The sequence below is a fragment of the Bombina bombina genome, chromosome 11 (assembly GCF_027579735.1).
Source record: "Bombina bombina isolate aBomBom1 chromosome 11, aBomBom1.pri, whole genome shotgun sequence".
Taxonomy (NCBI): domain Eukaryota; kingdom Metazoa; phylum Chordata; class Amphibia; order Anura; family Bombinatoridae; genus Bombina; species Bombina bombina.
Window position 1 is genome coordinate 25,898,944 of NC_069509.1, and position 19,292 is coordinate 25,918,235.

Consider the following 19,292-nt stretch of genomic DNA (forward strand, 5'->3'; position numbering starts at 1 on the left):
CATGTTATCCATTTGCCAGAGCACTAGAGGGCAGCAGTTTTACTAGCATGTTATCTATTTGCCAGAGCACTAGAGGGCAGCAGTTTTACTAGCATGTTATCTATTTGCCAGAGCACTAGAGGGCAGCAGTTTTACTAGCATGTTATCCATTTGCCAGAGCACTAGAGGGCAGCAGTTTTACTAGCATGTTATCCATTTGCCAGAGCACTAGAGGGCAGCAGTTTTACTAGCATGTTATCTATTTGCCAGAGCACTATATGGCAGCAGTTTTACTAGCATGTTATCTATTTGCCAGAGCACTGAAGGGCAGCAGTTTTACTAGCATGTTATCCATTTGCCAGAGCACTATATGGCAGCAGTTTTACTAGCATGTTATCCATTTGCCAGAGCACTAGAGGGCAGCAGTTTTACTAGCATGTTATCCATTTGCCAGAGCACTAGAGGGCAGCAGTTTTACTAGCATGTTATCTATTTGCCAGAGCACTAGAGGGCAGCAGTTTTACTAGCATGTTATCCATTTGCCAGAGCACTAGAGGGCAGCAGTTTTACTAGCATGTTATCCATTTGCCAGAGCACTATATGGCAGCAGTTTTACTAGCATGTTATCCATTTGCCAGAGCACTAGATGGCAGCAGTTTTACTAGCATGTTATCCATTTGCCAGAGCACTATATGGCAGCAGTTTTACTAGTATGTTATCTATTTGCCAGAGCACTAGAGGGCAGCAGTTTTACTAGCATGTTATCCATTTGCCAGAGCACTAGAGGGCAGCAGTTTTACTAGCATGTTATCCATTTGCCAGAGCACTAGAGGGCAGCAGTTTTACTAGCATGTTATCCATTTACAAGAGCACTAGAGGGCAGCAGTTTTACTAGCATGTTATCCATTTGTAAGAGCACTAGAGGGCAGCAGTTTTACTAGCATGTTATCCATTTGTAAGAGCACTAGAGGGCAGCAGTTTTACTAGCATGTTATCCATTTGTAAGAGCACTAGAGGGCAGCAGTTTTACTAGCATGTTATCCATTTGTAAGAGCACTAGAGGTCAGCAGTTTTACTAGCATGTTATCCATTTGCCAGAGCACTAGAGGGCAGCAGTTTTACTAGCATGTTATCCATTTGCCAGAGCACTAGAGGGCAGCAGTTTTACTAGCATGTTATCCATTTGCCAGAGCACTATATGGCAGCAGTTTTACTAGCATGTTATCCATTTGCCAGAGCACTAGAGGGCAGCAGTTTTACTAGCATGTTATCCATTTGTAAGAGCACTATATGGCAGCAGTTTTACTAGCATGATATCCATTTGCCAGAGCACTAGAGGGCAGCAGTTTTACTAGCATGTTATCCATTTGCCAGAGCACTATATGGCAGCAGTTTTACTAGCATGTTATCCATTTGCCAGAGCACTAGAGGGCAGCAGTTTTACTAGCATGTTATCCATTTGTAAGAGCACTATATGGCAGCAGTTTTACTAGCATGTTATCCATTTGCCAGAGCACTATATGGCAGCAGTTTTACTAGCATGTTATCCATTTGCCAGAGCACTATATGGCAGCAGTTTTACTAGCATGTTATCCATTTGCTAGAGCACTAGAGGGCAGCAATTTTACTAGCATGTTATCCATTTGTAAGAGCACTAGAGGGCAGCAGTTTTACTAGCATGTTATCCATTTGCAGGAGCACTAGAGGGCAGCAGTTTTACTAGCATGTTATCCATTTGTAAGAGCACTAGAGGTCAGCAGTTTTACTAGCATGTTATCCATTTGCCAGAGCACTAGAGGGCAGCAGTTTTACTAGCATGTTATCCATTTGCAAGAGCACTAGAGGTCAGCAGTTTTACTAGCATGTTATCCATTTGCCAGAGCACTAGAGGGCAGCAGTTTTACTAGCATGTTATCCATTTGCCAGAGCACTATATGGCAGCAGTTTTACTAGCATGTTATCCATTTGCCAGAGCACTAGAGGTCAGCAGTTTTACTAGCATGTTATCCATTTGCCAGAGCACTAGAGGGCAGCAGTTTTACTAGCATGTTATCCATTTGCCAGAGCACTAGAGGTCAGCAGTTTTACTAGCATGTTATCCATTTGCCAGAGCACTAGAGGGCAGCAGTTTTACTAGCATGTTATCCATTTGCCAGAGCACTAGAGGTCAGCAGTTTTACTAGCATGTTATCCATTTGCCAGAGCACTAGAGGGCAGCAGTTTTAATAGCATGTTATCCATTTGTAAGAGCACTAGAGGTCAGCAGTTTTACTAGCATGTTATCCATTTGCCAGAGCACTAGAGGGCAGCAGTTTTACTAGCATGTTATCCATTTGCCAGAGCACTAGAGGGCAGCAGTTTTACTAGCATGTTATCCATTTGCCAGAGCACTAGAGGGAAGCAGTTTTACTAGCATGTTATCCATTTGTAAGAGCACTAGAGGGCAGCAGTTTTACTAGCATGTTATCCATTTGCCAGAGCACTAGAGGGCAGCAGTTTTACTAGCATGTTATCCATTTACAAGAGCACTAGAGGGCAGCAGTTTTACTAGCATGTTATCCATTTGTAAGAGCACTAGAGGGCAGCAGTTTTACTAGCATGTTATCCATTTGCCAGAGCACTAGAGGGAAGCAGTTTTACTAGCATGTTATCCATTTGTAAGAGCACTAGAGGGCAGCAGTTTTACTAGCATGTTATCCATTTGCCAGAGCACTAGAGGGAAGCAGTTTTACTAGCATGTTATCCATTTGTAAGAGCACTAGAGGGCAGCAGTTTTACTAGCATGTTATCCATTTGCCAGAGCACTAGAGGGCAGCAGTTTTACTAGCATGTTATCCATTTACAAGAGCACTAGAGGGCAGCAGTTTTACTAGCATGTTATCCATTTGTAAGAGCACTAGAGGGCAGCAGTTTTACTAGCATGTTATCCATTTGCCAGAGCACTATATGGCAGCAGTTTTACTAGCATGTTATCCATTTGCCAGAGCACTAGAGGGCAGCAGTTTTACTAGCATGTTATCCATTTGTAAGGGCACTATATGGCAGCAGTTTTACTAGCATGTTATCCATTTGCCAGAGCACTAGAGGGCAGCAGTTTTACTAGCATGTTATCCATTTGCCAGAGCACTATATGGCAGCAGTTTTACTAGCATGTTATCCATTTGCCAGAGCACTAGAGGGCAGCAGTTTTACTAGCATGTTATCCATTTGTAAGAGCACTATATGGCAGCAGTTTTACTAGCATGTTATCCATTTGCCAGAGCACTAGAGGGCAGCAGTTTTACTAGCATGTTATCCATTTGTAAGAGCACTATATGGCAGCAGTTTTACTAGCATGTTATCCATTTGCCAGAGCACTAGAGGGCAGCAGTTTTACTAGCATGTTATCCATTTGCCAGAGCACTAGAGGGCAGCAGTTTTACTAGCATGTTATCCATTTGCCAGAGCACTATATGGCAGCAGTTTTACTAGCATGTTATCCATTTGCCAGAGCACTAGAGGGCAGCAGTTTTACTAGCATGTTATCCATTTGTAAGAGCACTATATGGCAGCAGTTTTACTAGCATGTTATCCATTTGCCAGAGCACTAGAGGGCAGCAGTTTTACTAGCATGTTATCCATTTGTAAGAGCACTATATGGCAGCAGTTTTACTAGCATGTTATCCATTTGCCAGAGCACTAGAGGGCAGCAGTTTTACTAGCATGTTATCCATTTGCCAGAGCACTAGAGGGCAGCAGTTTTACTAGCATGTTATCCATTTGCCAGAGCACTATATGGCAGCAGTTTTACTAGCATGTTATCCATTTGCCAGAGCACTAGAGGGCAGCAGTTTTACTAGCATGTTATCCATTTGCCAGAGCACTAGAGGGCAGCAGTTTTACTAGCATGTTATCCATTTGCCAGAGCACTAGAGGGCAGCAGTTTTACTAGCATGTTATCCATTTGCCAGAGCACTAGAGGGCAGCAGTTTTACTAGCATGTTATCCATTTGCCAGAGCACTATATGGCAGCAGTTTTACTAGCATGTTATCCATTTGCTAGAGCACTAGAGGGCAGCAGTTTTACTAGCATGTTATCCATTTGTAAGAGCACTAGAGGTCAGCAGTTTTACTAGCATGTTATCCATTTGTAAGAGCACTAGAGGTCAGCAGTTTTACTAGCATGTTATCCATTTGCCAGAGCACTAGAGGGCAGCAGTTTTACTAGCATGTTATCCATTTGTAAGAGCACTAGAGGGCAGCAGTTTTACTAGCATGTTATCCATTTGTAAGAGCACTAGAGGTCAGCAGTTTTACTAGCATGTTATCCATTTGCCAGAGCACTATATGGCAGCAGTTTTACTAGCATGTTATCCATTTGCCAGAGCACTAGAGGGCAGCAGTTTTACTAGCATGTTATCCATTTGCCAGAGCACTATATGGCAGCAGTTTTACTAGCATGTTATCCATTTGCCAGAGCACTAGAGGGCAGCAGTTTTACTAGCATGTTATCCATTTGCCAGAGCACTATATGGCAGCAGTTTTACTAGCATGTTATCCATTTGCCAGAGCACTAGAGGGCAGCAGTTTTACTAGCATGTTATCCATTTGTAAGAGCACTAGAGGGCAGCAGTTTTACTAGCATGTTATCCATTTGTAAGAGCACTAGAGGTCAGCAGTTTTACTAGCATGTTATCCATTTGCCAGAGCACTATATGGCAGCAGTTTTACTAGCATGTTATCCATTTGCCAGAGCACTAGAGGGCAGCAGTTTTACTAGCATGTTATCCATTTGCCAGAGCACTATATGGCAGCAGTTTTACTAGCATGTTATCCATTTGCCAGAGCACTAGAGGGCAGCAGTTTTACTAGCATGTTATCCATTTGCCAGAGCACTATATGGCAGCAGTTTTACTAGCATGTTATCCATTTGCCAGAGCACTAGAGGGCAGCAGTTTTACTAGCATGTTATCCATTTGCCAGAGCACTATATGGCAGCAGTTTTACTAGCATGTTATCCATTTGCCAGAGCACTATATGGCAGCAGTTTTACTAGCATGTTATCCATTTGCCAGAGCACTATATGGCAGCAGTTTTACTAGCATGTTATCCATTTGCAGGAGCACTAGATGGCAGCAGCTTTACAAGAATGTTATCCATTTGCAGGAGCACTAGATGGCAGCAGTTTTACTAGCATGTTATCCATTTGCCAGAGCACTATATGGCAGCAGTTTTACTAGCATGTTATCCATTTGCAGGAGCACTATATGGCAGCAGTTTTACAAGAATGTTATCCATTTGCAGAAGCACTTTATGGCAGCAGTTTTACAAGAATGTTATCCATTTGCAAGAGCACTATATGGTAGCAGTTTTACAAGAATGTTATCCATTTGCAGGAGCACTTTATGGCAGCAGTTTTACAAGAATGTTATGCATTTGCAAGAGCACTATATGGCAGCAGTTTTACAAGAATGTTATCCATTTGCAAGAGCACTATATGGCAGCAGTTTTACAAGAATGTTATCCATTTGCAAGAGCACTATATGGCAGCAGTTTTACAAGAATGTTATCCATTTGCAAGAGCACTATATGGCAGCAGTTTTACAAGAATGTTATGCATTTGCAAGAGCACTATATGGCAGCAGTTTTACAAGAATGTTATCCATTTGCAAGAGCACTATATGGCAGCAGTTTTACAAGAATGTTATCCATTTGCAAGAGCACTATATGGCAGCAGTTTTACAAGAATGTTATGCATTTGCAAGAGCACTATATGGCAGCAGTTTTACAAGAATGTTATTCATTTGCAGGAGCACTAGATGGCAGCAGCTTTACAAGAATGTTATCCATTTGCAGGAGCACTAGAGGGCAGCAGCTTTACAAGAATGTTATCCATTTGCAGGAGCACTAGAGGGCAGCAGCTTTACAAGAATGTTATCCATTTGCAGGAGCACTAGAGGGCAGCAGCTTTACAAGAATGTTATCCATTTGCAGGAGCACTAGAGGGCAGCAGTTTTACAAGAATGTTATCCATTTGCAAGAGCACTAGATGGCAGCAGCTTTACAAGAATGTTATCCATTTGCAGGAGCACTAGATGGCAGCAGCTTTACAAGAATGTTATCCATTTGCAGGAGCACTAGATGGCAGCAGCTTTACAAGAATGTTATCCATTTGCAGGAGCACTAGAGGTCAGCAGTTTTACAAGAATGTTATCCATTTGCAGGAGCACTAGATGGCAGCAGCTTTACAAGAATGTTATCCATTTGCAGGAGCACTAGATGGCAGCAGCTTTACAAGAATGTTATCCATTTGCAGGAGCACTAGAGGTCAGCAGTTTTACAAGAATGTTATCCATTTGCAGGAGCACTAGATGGCAGCAGCTTTACAAGAATGTTATTCACTTGCAGGAGCACTAGATGGCAGCAGTTTTACAAGAATGTTATGCACATGCAGTAACACTAGATGGCAGCAGTTTTACAAGAATGTTATGCACTTGCAGGAGCACTAGATGGCAGCAGTTTTACAAGAATGTTATCCATTTGCAGGAGCACTAGATGGCAGCAGTTTTACAAGAATGTTATTCACTTGCAGGAGCACTAGATGGCAGCAGTTTTACAAGAATGTTATGCACATGCAGTAACACTAGATGGCAGCAGTTTTACAAGAATGTTATGCACTTGCAGGAGCACTAGATGGCAGCAGTTTTACAAGAATGTTATCCATTTGCAGGAGCACTAGATGGCAACGCTATTTCCTGACATGTAGTTCTCGAGACACCTACCTAATTATCTCTTCAACACGGAATATTATGAGAACAAAGCAAATTTGATAATAGAATTAAATTAGAAACTTTTTTTTAAATGGTATTTTCTGTCTGAGTCACCAAACAACATCTTTGGGTTTCATATCCCTTTAAGGGGTTTAATAAGATGATTTAAATGTAACTATAGATGCACTACCATGCTCATAACAAGCCTACATTTTGCAATAATGTATACAGTTGTTCTATAATATGCAAACAAGAATAAACACAGCGCTGTTCACCCCTTATATTAAAGTAAAATAATAATGGTTAATGTAGTATATGATGATAGAATCAAACAATTGATTAATAAGTCCAATGTTAAAAACATGTTTCAAAATGTACTAAACGTATATCAAAGTAAAATACACAGTACTTGCTGATCAAGGATGTTGTGGTTAAAAAGTCCTTCCTGATCGTAGGTTCTCACAGTTGGTCTTTTAGTTTCAAAGTGTGTTCAGAAGAGATGTTTGATCTCCTCCGTGTGGGGCTGCGAGGGAAAGGGTCCGTATGATCTCCTCGAGCCTGCCTCCCCTTCCAAAGCGCTTTTCCGAAAAAACACAGAGTAGACACTGGATAGAAGATAGAAAGGAATAGGCGCACCACCCGACTCAAGTGTATTAAAACAAATGGATTTATTGGCCCCTATAATAATATATACTCACAAGATAAAAATAATACATGTGCACATAAAGATTAAAAACTGTCTCCATTCCGGTCTCCGTTCCACTTAGGGGTCACTGCCTGTGGTTCCAGGTAGCAAGCGTGTATTAGGTCCGTTGAGGAGAGAGTCAGTATGTCAATATAAATGTAAAAGTTAAAAGTGTGTAAAACATAGCACAGAACTATCCCTCGGCGTTCGCTTTCCTGAACAAATCTGCACAACACTGAAAGTACGGATGCCTCCTAGGGACAAAAAGTATCTACGCGTTTCTTTCGCACCATCGAAACTTTTTCAAGAGTGTTGTTCCTTCTCTAGCCTTCGAATTATATATGCGCAACTTTTTATTGGAGTCCGCTTTCCTGAACAAATCTGCACAAAAAGTATCTACGTGTTTTGTTTCATACCGGCGAAACTTTTTCAAGAGTGTTGTTCCTTCTCTAGCCTTCGACTTATATATGTGCGAAATTTTTTATTGCGTTCCTCCCACAAAACTACATGTCTAGTCTTGCTGTTTACATTTATAATTTGATGTACAGTTCATTGTGGATATAAGTTAATACATATTAAGGAACATAAAGATCACATAAAGAACACCTAAAGAACCCAATAATAATACATAAAAAAATCATAAAATATACATAAAGAATTACATGAAAAGTGTGTATTGGTTATCAATATAAATACTTTGCAATATAATACAATACCAGGTAGTCCTTCAATAAATTACAGGAATATAAAGATAAAAGATACTACTTATTCTCTTTGTGGTTTGATCAGCTTACTACATAGCTGTGGTTTCTAAGGGATTCATCAAGACCCTAACCACCATTCTTTAAAAGAAAAAAAGAAGAAAATATATATAAGATATATGTATATATCTGTATGTATACAGCGACTCCCCCCTAACGTTTTATATATATGAAATAGATTTCCCTATTTTTTTGTGCATTTATTAAATAAATAAATTACCAGGTGTTTTTCGTTTCATCAGACATGGTCTCTATCTATAGTGGTAACAAATAAATAAATAAAATTAACCTATTGCTGAATGTGTCTAAAAATAAAGCTACCAATCCTGGAGTGCATTAGTTCACACTAAGAAGGCTTGAATGTCAATGTCTACATTTAAGCCTTTAGGCTGCATACCGTCTAGTTCCCTTATCCAAAAAGTTTACATTTGTCTTAAGTGGAGAAGCCCATTTGTGTCCCATATATTTGGGACAATCCATTCTACAATTCTTACCTCTAAATCATTAATTTTTTGTTGATGTTTATCCTTAAAGTGTTTAGAGACACTATGTTCTAGTCCATTCTCAATATTAGTTAAATGTTCTCTAAATCTATATTTCATATTTCTTTTTGTTCTACCCATGTAGATAAGATCAGAACTACACCTTAATTGATAAACTACATAGGTGGTGTCACAGCTACACCTGCTTTTACAGGTACATTTTTTAGTGCCATTGTAATTACTAAACTCCCCATTTGGTGTTTTGATGTGATGGCACATTATACAATTCTTCCGTTTACATTTAAACAGGCCTCTCTCCATGATTCAAAAGGGTTTGTTGTTTAGCTCCAAAGATTCTGAGTTTTGTGGGTGCTAAAAGATTTTTAAGATCTTTATTCTTTATAAATCTTACTTCAGGTTTTTTACCTAGAACCTTTTTTAGGATTGGATCCTCTTGCAAGACCTGCAAGTGTTTATTCATGATTTTCTTAATGTTATGATGTTAAACATTATATTTAGTTACAAATTTAGGTGGTTCATCTTTTTTAAAATTTGAATTCTTGGTTTTTCCCTTGACTTCCATAAGGGCTTTCAGATCCATAAGGTCTATTTTTTCTTTAGTTGCTCCTAGCAAATCCTCACTGTATCCTTTGTCTTTAAATTTTGTGTGCAAGATTTCAAATTCCTTTTCATAATCCTCACTTAAAGTGAATGTAAAGTTTGTGGAATGAGTGCCCGGTTTTTAATAATCCTATTAAAAACAGGGGCACTTTCAGTCATCAAACTTTACACTTTACTGGTTTTGTTAAAATACTTACCTTTTCTTTTTGAAAGCCGCTCCAGCGCTTCTCCAGCCCATCGCAAGCTACTTCATATGTCAGCATTGACAATTCCGGCATCCTCCAATCACGGCTTCCCCCCTGGGGAATCATTGGCTAAAGCTACGCCGTGATTGGAGGAAGGCCGGGATCATCATTTCTGACGTAGGAAGAGGCTTGCGAGGGGTGGGGGAAGCACTTGAGCGGCTTTCACAAAGAGAAGGTAAGTATTTTAACAAAACCAGTGAAATGTAAAGTTTGATGAATGAAAGTGCCCCAGTTTTTAATAGGATTTTTAAGAACCGGGAACTGGTTCATCAAAATTTACATTCACTTTAATGTTCAATTTATTTTGATACGTTGGTATTGGCCAGTGGAAATGTTATTTTTCCACTGTTTTAGATGTCCACTATTTGTATTTAATAATCCATTTCTATCTGTTTTCTTCCTGAATTTTTTAACAGCTATTGTATGATTGTAAAGGAATAAGGTTAGATCTAAATCGATGGAATTTGCTGAGTGATTATAAGTAAATTTTAAATTATAATAATTTCTATTCATATATAACATGAATTTGTCCACTTCCTTCACACTCCCTTGTCAAATCATAATGATGTCATCAATAAAGCAAAAATATTGTATAATATTTGTACTGTAAGGGTTATTTTTCCAGATATAGTTATTCTCAAAATTAGACATATACAGGTTGGCGTATGATGGGGCGAAGGTTGTCCCCTTTTGCCGTCCCTTGTACTTGTCTGTAGAATACAGGGTAGAAGATGGATTTACGTTTCAAAGAACAGTGTTGTACTTTTAAAGACTGTTCTTAATGAATGGAAAAATTAATGTCATCTGGCTCTTCCATATTTGATACCATTTCATTATCTTGATGTTCACTCATATTTTTGGATTCTAATTCTTCCAGAGTTCGAATCATGTCCATATCTTCAGGTTTTTAATGAGGTTCATTACTTTTCATTTGGAAGCTACCAAAATGTCATTTTAGGGTGATGTTTCTAATATATCGATGTACATCTATATATAGGTCAAATTAATTGGGTTGTGCTTGGGGTGCATAATTCAAGCCCTTTGTCAACAATGATATTTCTTCTCATGAAAAAGTATGATTTGATAGATTAAAAATTAATTTCATCCCCTTTTCTAATTCCATCTTATTCTCTCTCTCTCTTTCTACATTTCCTCCCACCTCTATTTCCTCTAAATCTTCTAATGGTCTTGTTTTGGTTCCTTGTCAGACTGGTGTCTGATTTTCATTTTCCCATGTCTGTTTCCCTGCAGAAAAAGGGTACAGGGAGGATTTGCTAAGAGCAACTAAAGAAAAAATATACCTTATGGATTGGAAAGCCCTTATGGAAGTCAAGAGAAAAACTAAGAATTCAAATTCTAAAAAGATGAACCACCTAAATTTGTAACTAAATATAATGTTCAACATCATAACATTAAGAAAATCATGAATAAACACTGGCAGGTCTTGCAACAGGATCCAAAACCTGAAGTAAGATTTAGAAAGAATAAAGATCTTAAAAATATTTTAGCACTCACAAAACTCAGAATCTTTGAAGCCAAACAACAAACCCTTTTAAATCATGCGGAGTGGAGAGAGGCCTGTTTAAATCACATCAAAACACCAAATGGGGAGTTTAGTAATTTCAATGGCACAAAAAAAAGGACCTGTAAAAGCAGGTGTAGCTGTGACACCACCTATGTAGTTTATCAATTAAGGTGTAGTTGTGATCTTATCTACATGGGTAGAACAAAAAGAAAGATGAAATATAGATTTAGAGAACATTTAACTAATATTGAGAATGGACTAGAACATAGTGTCTCTAAACACTTTAAGGATAACCATCAACAAAAAATGGATGCTTTAGAGGTAAGAATTGTAGAATGGATTGCCCCAAATATATGGGACACAAATGGACTTCTCCACTTAAGACAAATTGAAACTTTTTGGATAAGGGAACTAGACGGTATGCAGCCTAAGAGCTTAAATGTAGACATTGACATTCAAGCCTTCTTAGTGTGAACTAATGCACTCCAGGATTGGTTGTTTTATTTTTAGACACATTCAGCAATAGGTTAATTTTATTTATTTATTACCACAATAGATAAAGACCATGTCTGATGAAATGAAAAACACCTGGTAATTTATTTAGACCTAGATTTGGAGTTTGGCGGTAGCCGTGAAAACCAGCGTTAGAGGCTCCTAACGCTGGTTTTAGGCTACCGCCGGTATTTAGAGTCACTCAAAATAGGGTCTAACGCTCACTTTTCAGCCGCGACTTTTCCATACCGCAGATCCCCTTACGTCAATTGCGTATCCTATCTTTTCAATGGGATCTTCCTAACTCCGGTATTTAGAGTCGTTTCTGAAGTGAGCGTTAGACATCTAACGACAAAACTCCAGCCGCAGGAAAAAAGTCAGTAGTTAAGAGCTTTCTGGGCTAACGCCGGTTTATAAAGCTCTTAACTATTGTACTTTAAAGTACACTAACACCCATAAACTACCTATGTACCCCTAAACCGAGGTCCCCCCACATCGCCGCCACTCGATTAAATTTTTTTAACCCCTAATCTGCCGACCGCCACCTACGTTATACTTATGTACCCCTAATCTGCTGCCCCTAACACCGCCGACCCCTGTATTATATTTATTAACCCCTAATCTGCCCCCCACAACGTCGCCGCCAGCTACCTACACTTATTAACCCCTAATCTGCCGTCCGCACGCCGCCGCCAGCTACATTATCCCTATGTACCCCTAATCTGTTGCCCCTAACACCGCCGACCCCTGTATTATATTTATTAACCCCTAATCTGCCCCCCACAACGTCGCCTCCACCTGCCTACACTTATTAACCCCTAATCTGCCGAGCGGACCTGAGCGCTACTATAATAAAGTTATTAACCCCTAATCCGCCTCACTAACCCTATCATAAATAGTATTAACCCCTAATCTGCCCTCCCTAACATCGCCGACACCTAACTTCAATTATTAACCCCTAATCTGCCGACCGGAGCTCACCGCTATTCTAATAAATGGATTAACCCCTAAAGCTAAGTCTAACCCTAATACTAACACCCCCCTAAGTTAAATATAATTTAAATCTAACGAAATAAATTAACTCTTCTTAAATAAATTATTCCTATTTAAAGCTAAATACTTACCTGTAAAATAAATCCTAATATATCTACAATATAAATTATATTTATATTATAGCTATTTTAGGATTAATATTTATTTTACAGGTAACTTTGTATTTATTTTAACCAGGTACAATAGCTATTAAATAGTTAAGAACTATTTAATAGCTAAAATAGTTAAAATAATTACAAATTTACCTGTAAAATAAATCCTAACCTAAGTTACAAATAAACCTAACACTAGACTATCAATAAATTAATTAAATAAACTACCTACAATTAACCTAACACTACACTATCAATAAATTAATTAAATACAATTGCTACAAATAAATACAATTAAATAAACTAGCTAAAGTACAAAAAAAAAAAATAACTAAGTTACAAAAAATAAAAAAATATTTACAAACATAAGAAAAATATTACAACAATTTTAAACTAATTACACCTACTCTAAGCCCGCTAATAAAATAACAAAGACCCCCCAAAATAAAAAAATGCCCTACCCTATTCTAAATTACTACAGTTCAAAGCTCTTTTACCTTACCAGCCCTGAACAGGGCCCTTTGTGGGGCATGCCCCAGAGAATTCAGCTCTTTTGCCTGTAAAAAAAAACATACAATACCCCCCCCCCAACATTACAACCCACCACCCACATACCCCTAATCTAACCCAAAAACCCCTTAAATAAACCTAACACTAAGCCCCTGAAGATCTTCCTACCTTATCTTCACCCTGCCAGGTTCACCGATCCGTCCTGAAGAGCTCCTCCGATGTCCTGATCCAAGCCCAAGCGTGGGGCTGAAGAGGTCCATGATCCGGCTGAAGTCTTCATCCAAGCGGGAGCTGAAGAGGTCCATGATCCGTATGAAGTCTTCATCCAAGCGGGAGCTGAAGAGGTCCATGATCCGGATGAAGTCTTCTATCAACGGCATCTTCAATCTTCTTTCTTCCGGATCCCTCTTGCAGACCTCCGACGCGGAACATCCTCTTCTCCCGACGCCTACTAGCCGAATGACGGTTCCTTTAAGGGACGTCATCCAAGATGGTGTCCCTCGAATTCCGATTGGCTGATAGGATTCTATCAGCCAATCGGAATTAAGGTAGGAATATTCTGATTGGCTGATGGAATCAGCCAATCAGAATCAAGTTCAATCCGATTGGCTGATCCAATCAGCCAATCAGATTGAGCTTGCATTCTATTGGCTGATTGGAACAGCCAATAGAATGCAAGCTCAATCTGATTGGCTGATTGGATCAGCCAATCGGATTGAACTTGATTCTGATTGGCTGATTCCATCAGCCAATCAGAATATTCCTACCTTAATTCCGATTGGCTGATAGAATCCTATCAGCCAATCGGAATTCGAGGGACGCCATCTTGGATGATGTCCCTTAAAGGAACCGTCATTCGGCTAGTAGGCGTCGGGAGAAGAGGATGTTCCGCGTCGGAGGTCTGCAAGATGGATCCGGAAGAAAGAAGATTGAAGATGCCGTTGATAGAAGATCATGGACCTCTTCAGCTCCCGCTTGGATGAAGACTTCAGCCGGATCATGGACCTCTTCAGCCCCCCGCTTGGGCTTGGATCAGGACATCGGAGGAGCTCTTCAGGACGGATCGGTGAACCTGGCAGGGTGAAGATAAGGTAGGAAGATCTTCAGGGGCTTAGTGTTAGGTTTATTTAAGGGGGGTTTGGGTTAGATTAGGGGTATGTGGGTGGTGGGTTGTAATGTTGGGGGGGGGTATTGTATGTTTTTTTTTACAGGCAAAAGAGCTGAATTCTTTGGGGCATGCCCCGCAAAGGGCCCTGTTCAGGGCTGGTAAGGTAAAAGAGCTTTGAACTGTAGTAATTTAGAATAGGGTAGGGCATTTTTTTATTTTGGGGGGGTCTTTGTTATTTTATTAGGGGGCTTAGAGTAGGTGTAATTAGTTTAAAATTGTTGTAATATTTTTCTTATGTTTGTAAATATTTTTTTATTTTTTGTAACTTAGTTATTTTTTTTTTGTACTTTAGCTAGTTTATTTAATTGTATTTATTTGTAAATTAGGTTAATTGTAGGTAGTTTATTTAATTAATTTATTGATAGTCTAGTGTTAGGTTTATTTGTAACTTAGGTTAGGATTTATTTTACAGGTAAATTTGTAATTATTTTAACTATTTTAGCTATTAAATAGTTCTTAACTATTTAATAGCTATTGTACCTGGTTAAAATAAATACAAAGTTACCTGTAAAATAAATATTAATCCTAAAATAGCTATAATATAAATATAATTTATATTGTAGCTATATTAGGATTTATTTTACAGGTAAGTATTTAGCTTTAAATAGGAATAATTTATTTAAGAAGAGTTAATTTATTTCGTTAGATTTAAATTATATTTAACTTAGGGGGTGTTAGTATTAGGGTTAGACTTAGCTTTAGGGGTTAATCCATTTATTAGAATAGCGGTGAGCTCCGGTCGGCAGATTAGGGGTTAATAATTGAAGTTAGGTGTCGGCGATGTTAGGGAGGGCAGATTAGGGGTTAATACTATTTATGATAGGGTTAGTGAGGCGGATTAGGGGTTAATAACTTTATTATAGTAGCGCTCAGGTCCGCTCGGCAGATTAGGGGTTAATAAGTGTAGGCAGGTGGAGGCGACGTTGTGGGGGGCAGATTAGGGGTTAATAAATATTAGGGGTCGGCGATGTTAGGGCAGCAGATTAGGGGTACATAGGGATAATGTAAGTAGCGGCGGTTTACGGAGCGGCAGATTAGGGGTTAATAATAATATGCAGGGGTCAGCGATAGCGGGGGCGGCAGATTAGGGGTTAATAAGTGTAAGGTTAGGGGTGTTTAGACTCGGGGTACATGTTAGAGTGTTAAGTGCAGACGTAGGAAGGGTTACCGCATAGCAAACAATGGGGCTGCGTTAGGAGCTGAACGCGGCTTTTTTGCAGGTGTTAGGTTTTTTTTCAGCTCAAACAGCCCCATTGTTTCCTATGGGGGAATCGTGCACGAGCACGTTTTTGAGGCTGGCCGCGTCCGTAAGCAACTCTGGTATCGAGAGTTGAAGCTGCGTTAAAAATGCTCTACGCTCCTTTTTTGGAGCCTAACGCAGCCTTTATGTGGACTCTCGATACCAGAGTTATTTTTATGGTGCGGCCAGTAAAACGCGGGCGTTAGTTTTTCGGCTCGTTACCGACAAAACTCCAAATCTAGCCGTTATTTATTTAATAAATGCACTAAAAAATAAGGAAATCTATTTCATATATGTAAAATATTAGGGGAGGAGTCGTTGTATACATACAGATATATACATATATCTTGTATATATTTTGAATGATGAATCCCTTGGAAATCCCTAATATGTAGTAAGCTGATCACACCACAAAGAGAATAGGTAGTATATTTTATGTTTATATTCCAGTAATTTATTGAAGGACTACCTGGTATTGCTTTATATTGCAAAGTATTTATATTGATAACCAATACACGCTTTTCATGTAATTTTTATGTATATTTTATGATTTTTTAATGTATTTTTATAGGGTTCTTTAGGTGTTCTTTATGTGTTCTTTATATGCCTTTTATGTTCCTTAATATGTATTGACTTATCCACAATGAACTATACATCAAATTATAAATGCAAACAGATAGACTAGACATGTAGTTTTGTGGGAGGAGGGCAATAATAAGTTGTGCATATATAAGTCGAAGGCTAGAGAAGGAACAACACTCTTGAAAAAGTCTCGCCGGTGCAAAACAAAACACGTAGAGACTTTATGTCCATAGGAGGAATCTGTACTTTCAGTGTTGTGCAGATAAGCAGACACCGAGGGATAGTTCTGTGGTATGTTTTACTGACTTTTAACTTTTACATTGATATTGACATACTGACTCTCTCCTCAACGGACCATCTACCGGATAGCCACTCATTGGACAAAGTGGACTTTATTAAGGGGACAGAGAATACATAATACACGTTTGCTACCTGGAACCACAGACAGTGACCCCTAAGTGGAACGGAGACCGGAACAGAGACTGAGACAGTTTTTAACCTTTATGTGCACATGTATTCTTTTAATCTTGTGAGCCAATAAATACATTTGTTTTAATACACTTGAGTCGGTCTGTGCGCCTGTTCCTTTCTATCTTTTATCTTGTTCTAGGATATGGCTCATATGACTATAACAATCATTGTAATTCTAAATAGATGCATGTTGACATGATCTTAACTGATATTGAATTTATATATATTATTAAAACTGATTTTACACATTTGTCTTTTGTTATAGGAAGCACAATCTATCAATTTATCTATTCCATGATTTCTACATTATGGTCATATCTTACATCCTATACAGTAGGACCAGTGCTGGTAAGAAAATATTAATAAACGCATTTGATCTGTATCATTTGATGATTTACTTTCATTCATAAGATCTGCAATATGTTTAGTGAATGAAATTCAGATTTCACTATAAGTAGTTTCTTAAATCAATTGATGAAAACAATAGTGCAAAACTCTCACAGCTTACAAGTCAATTCTGTAATAGTATACCAAGCCTAAATATCTATATAGGGGGAATATATTGTAACACATACAAATGTTTTTAAAGTCCCACACCTAGTTAATGTTGAAATAAAGTCACTTAGTGGAGTCACTGGATGTGTGCTCAAACACAGATCATAGTACAGGTAGATGAGATGAAATTTCCACTAAACAGTTACTTTTCAACACTGGCAGAAATCACTGCGTGAATAGCAGCTATATGCAAATGGATTCCAGCAGTGTACAGTCTTAGATGTAGGACATCAAAAACAAAAGAGCGCATCTGCGACTCACAGAAATGTTTATTTCAATCAGATACAATGGGCTTGATTTATCATTCATTAGTCGAATTCTCCGTTCGGTTCTCCACAGCTCGCCTTTGGAGAGGCGCCTATATTTATCATAAAATTTTTAGTATTTTTACGCTAATTTCCAAACGCAAGTGTAGCGTAATAATGATAAATCTCTCCATTAGGCGTATATAATATGCACCTTGTTTATCATTTAATATGATATAAAACTTTTCTAACATTCCTTTTATTGAAATACAACAAAAATGTTCATTTGTAAATGTAAATACAAACATAATTAAACATTTGTATAATTTAATAAATCTAATGTTTATTAACATCATTATTTTCAATGTTAAATAAGAAAATACAGCTCATCTAATCCCTTTATATCTTTTAAACAATGTCAAATGCATATTCTTTGTTAATTCTGGTGTAAGTAAAGTTTAAAAATGGTTACACATGCTTCAGGGAGATTAATAAAAAAGAGCTGTAGATAAAAATAATACATTTAGCTTCTTGCACACCTGCAAACATCATTGTAAGAAGTCTGGACATTTATATAATGCGTCTACCTGATTAACATTGTGACCTTCTGGGTGAAAATAGATTGTCTAAATTAAACAAACAGGGCAAGTCAATTATTTGAAAGAATATATTTAATAAATATATATATATACAGTATATGTTATTTTCACATTCATATTTACATAAAAGACTTATATTTTAGGCGTAACTTTCTCACTGCTGCGTATGTCCTTATTAAAGTTGTTTCTGCTTCAAGCAGGACATCCAATATTTATTTTTTATTGACAGAAATGGTTTGATCTCCAAGAACTAAAAAAAAAAATTAATAAAAATTATAAGTTAAAAAATATATATTTTATTTATAGTTTGATTCTTTTTACTTTCAATTTAAGGGACATGATAGTTAGTGAAGTTTTCTAAGGATAATAACTTTGTTTTTGATTATACAGTTTTGCATATCCAACATGGTTATATCAATAAAATTATTATTTTTTTATTCCTCTCTTTTGACATTACCCTTACTACAATCTGTTTAGGCATACATGCATTAGCGATATTTAGTTAATAAGTTATATTTAAAAGAAATAAAATAATACACTGTCTGTACTGTTTGAAAATCATTATTAATAGAACAATGTTAGTTTTGCAAAGTTGGTTTATTAGTATTACATGAGTTGACTATTTTTATAATTAACTGATATGAATGTAAATTATACTTTTTGGAATAACTCACCCAATAACGTGTTAGCCCCTACGATAGGTCTACGTAATGTAGGGTCCCCAGCGTTTATCCAATAACCGCAAGAAAGCGCAAGGTTCAGTAAAATAATTTATTAAAATATGATTAAAATGTTGCACAGCAAGGTAATTAATGTGTCATACAGCCTTATGAAACGGAAGTTTGTGCAGAGAAACGCATTGCTATGCAACATTTTAATCATATTTTAATAAATTATTTTACTGAACCTTTGACCGGAAGCTGTGACGTCACATGAGACGAGCTCCTTCGCGGTCTTGCTTCTCTGCTGGAGTGTTTGAGTCAGCTGAGCAGCTCTGAAGACTCAGTCTGTGCTTTATTGCACTGGATGTGCACCTTCGCTTGTGAGTACCTCTTTGTCGGTGCTATATGCCACTGCACTGTGTCTGAGATACTGCACCATAAGACGCCTCTTCTTTGCGTTATAGGACATAGCTTCAACATATAGATAGATACATTTTTTAAGGTGCACAACAAAATGTACTATTTTTGTGTACAATATTTCAATGCATAGTTACATGATCTGTTACTGTTAAATAA

The 19,292-nt window shown here is 37.9% G+C and overlaps 1 protein-coding gene across 3 annotated transcripts in view; it reads left to right on the forward strand.

Annotated features, from left to right (window-relative positions):
- Positions 1 to 19,292, forward strand: part of LOC128642428 (uncharacterized) — a 146,306-nt gene that overhangs the window by 74,549 nt on the left and 52,465 nt on the right. Inside the window, exons 1-2 of one of the 3 annotated variants that reach the window (XM_053695191.1) lie at positions 6,157 to 6,285; positions 16,921 to 17,003. In XM_053695191.1, coding sequence (XP_053551166.1) covers positions 6,192 to 6,285; positions 16,921 to 17,003 — 177 coding nt within the window. In that variant the 5' untranslated portion in view covers positions 6,157 to 6,191. Of the gene's footprint in view, positions 1 to 6,156; positions 6,286 to 16,920; positions 17,004 to 19,292 lie in introns of those variants that run through there. The other 2 variants (XM_053695193.1, XM_053695192.1) reach the window with 2 other exon arrangements.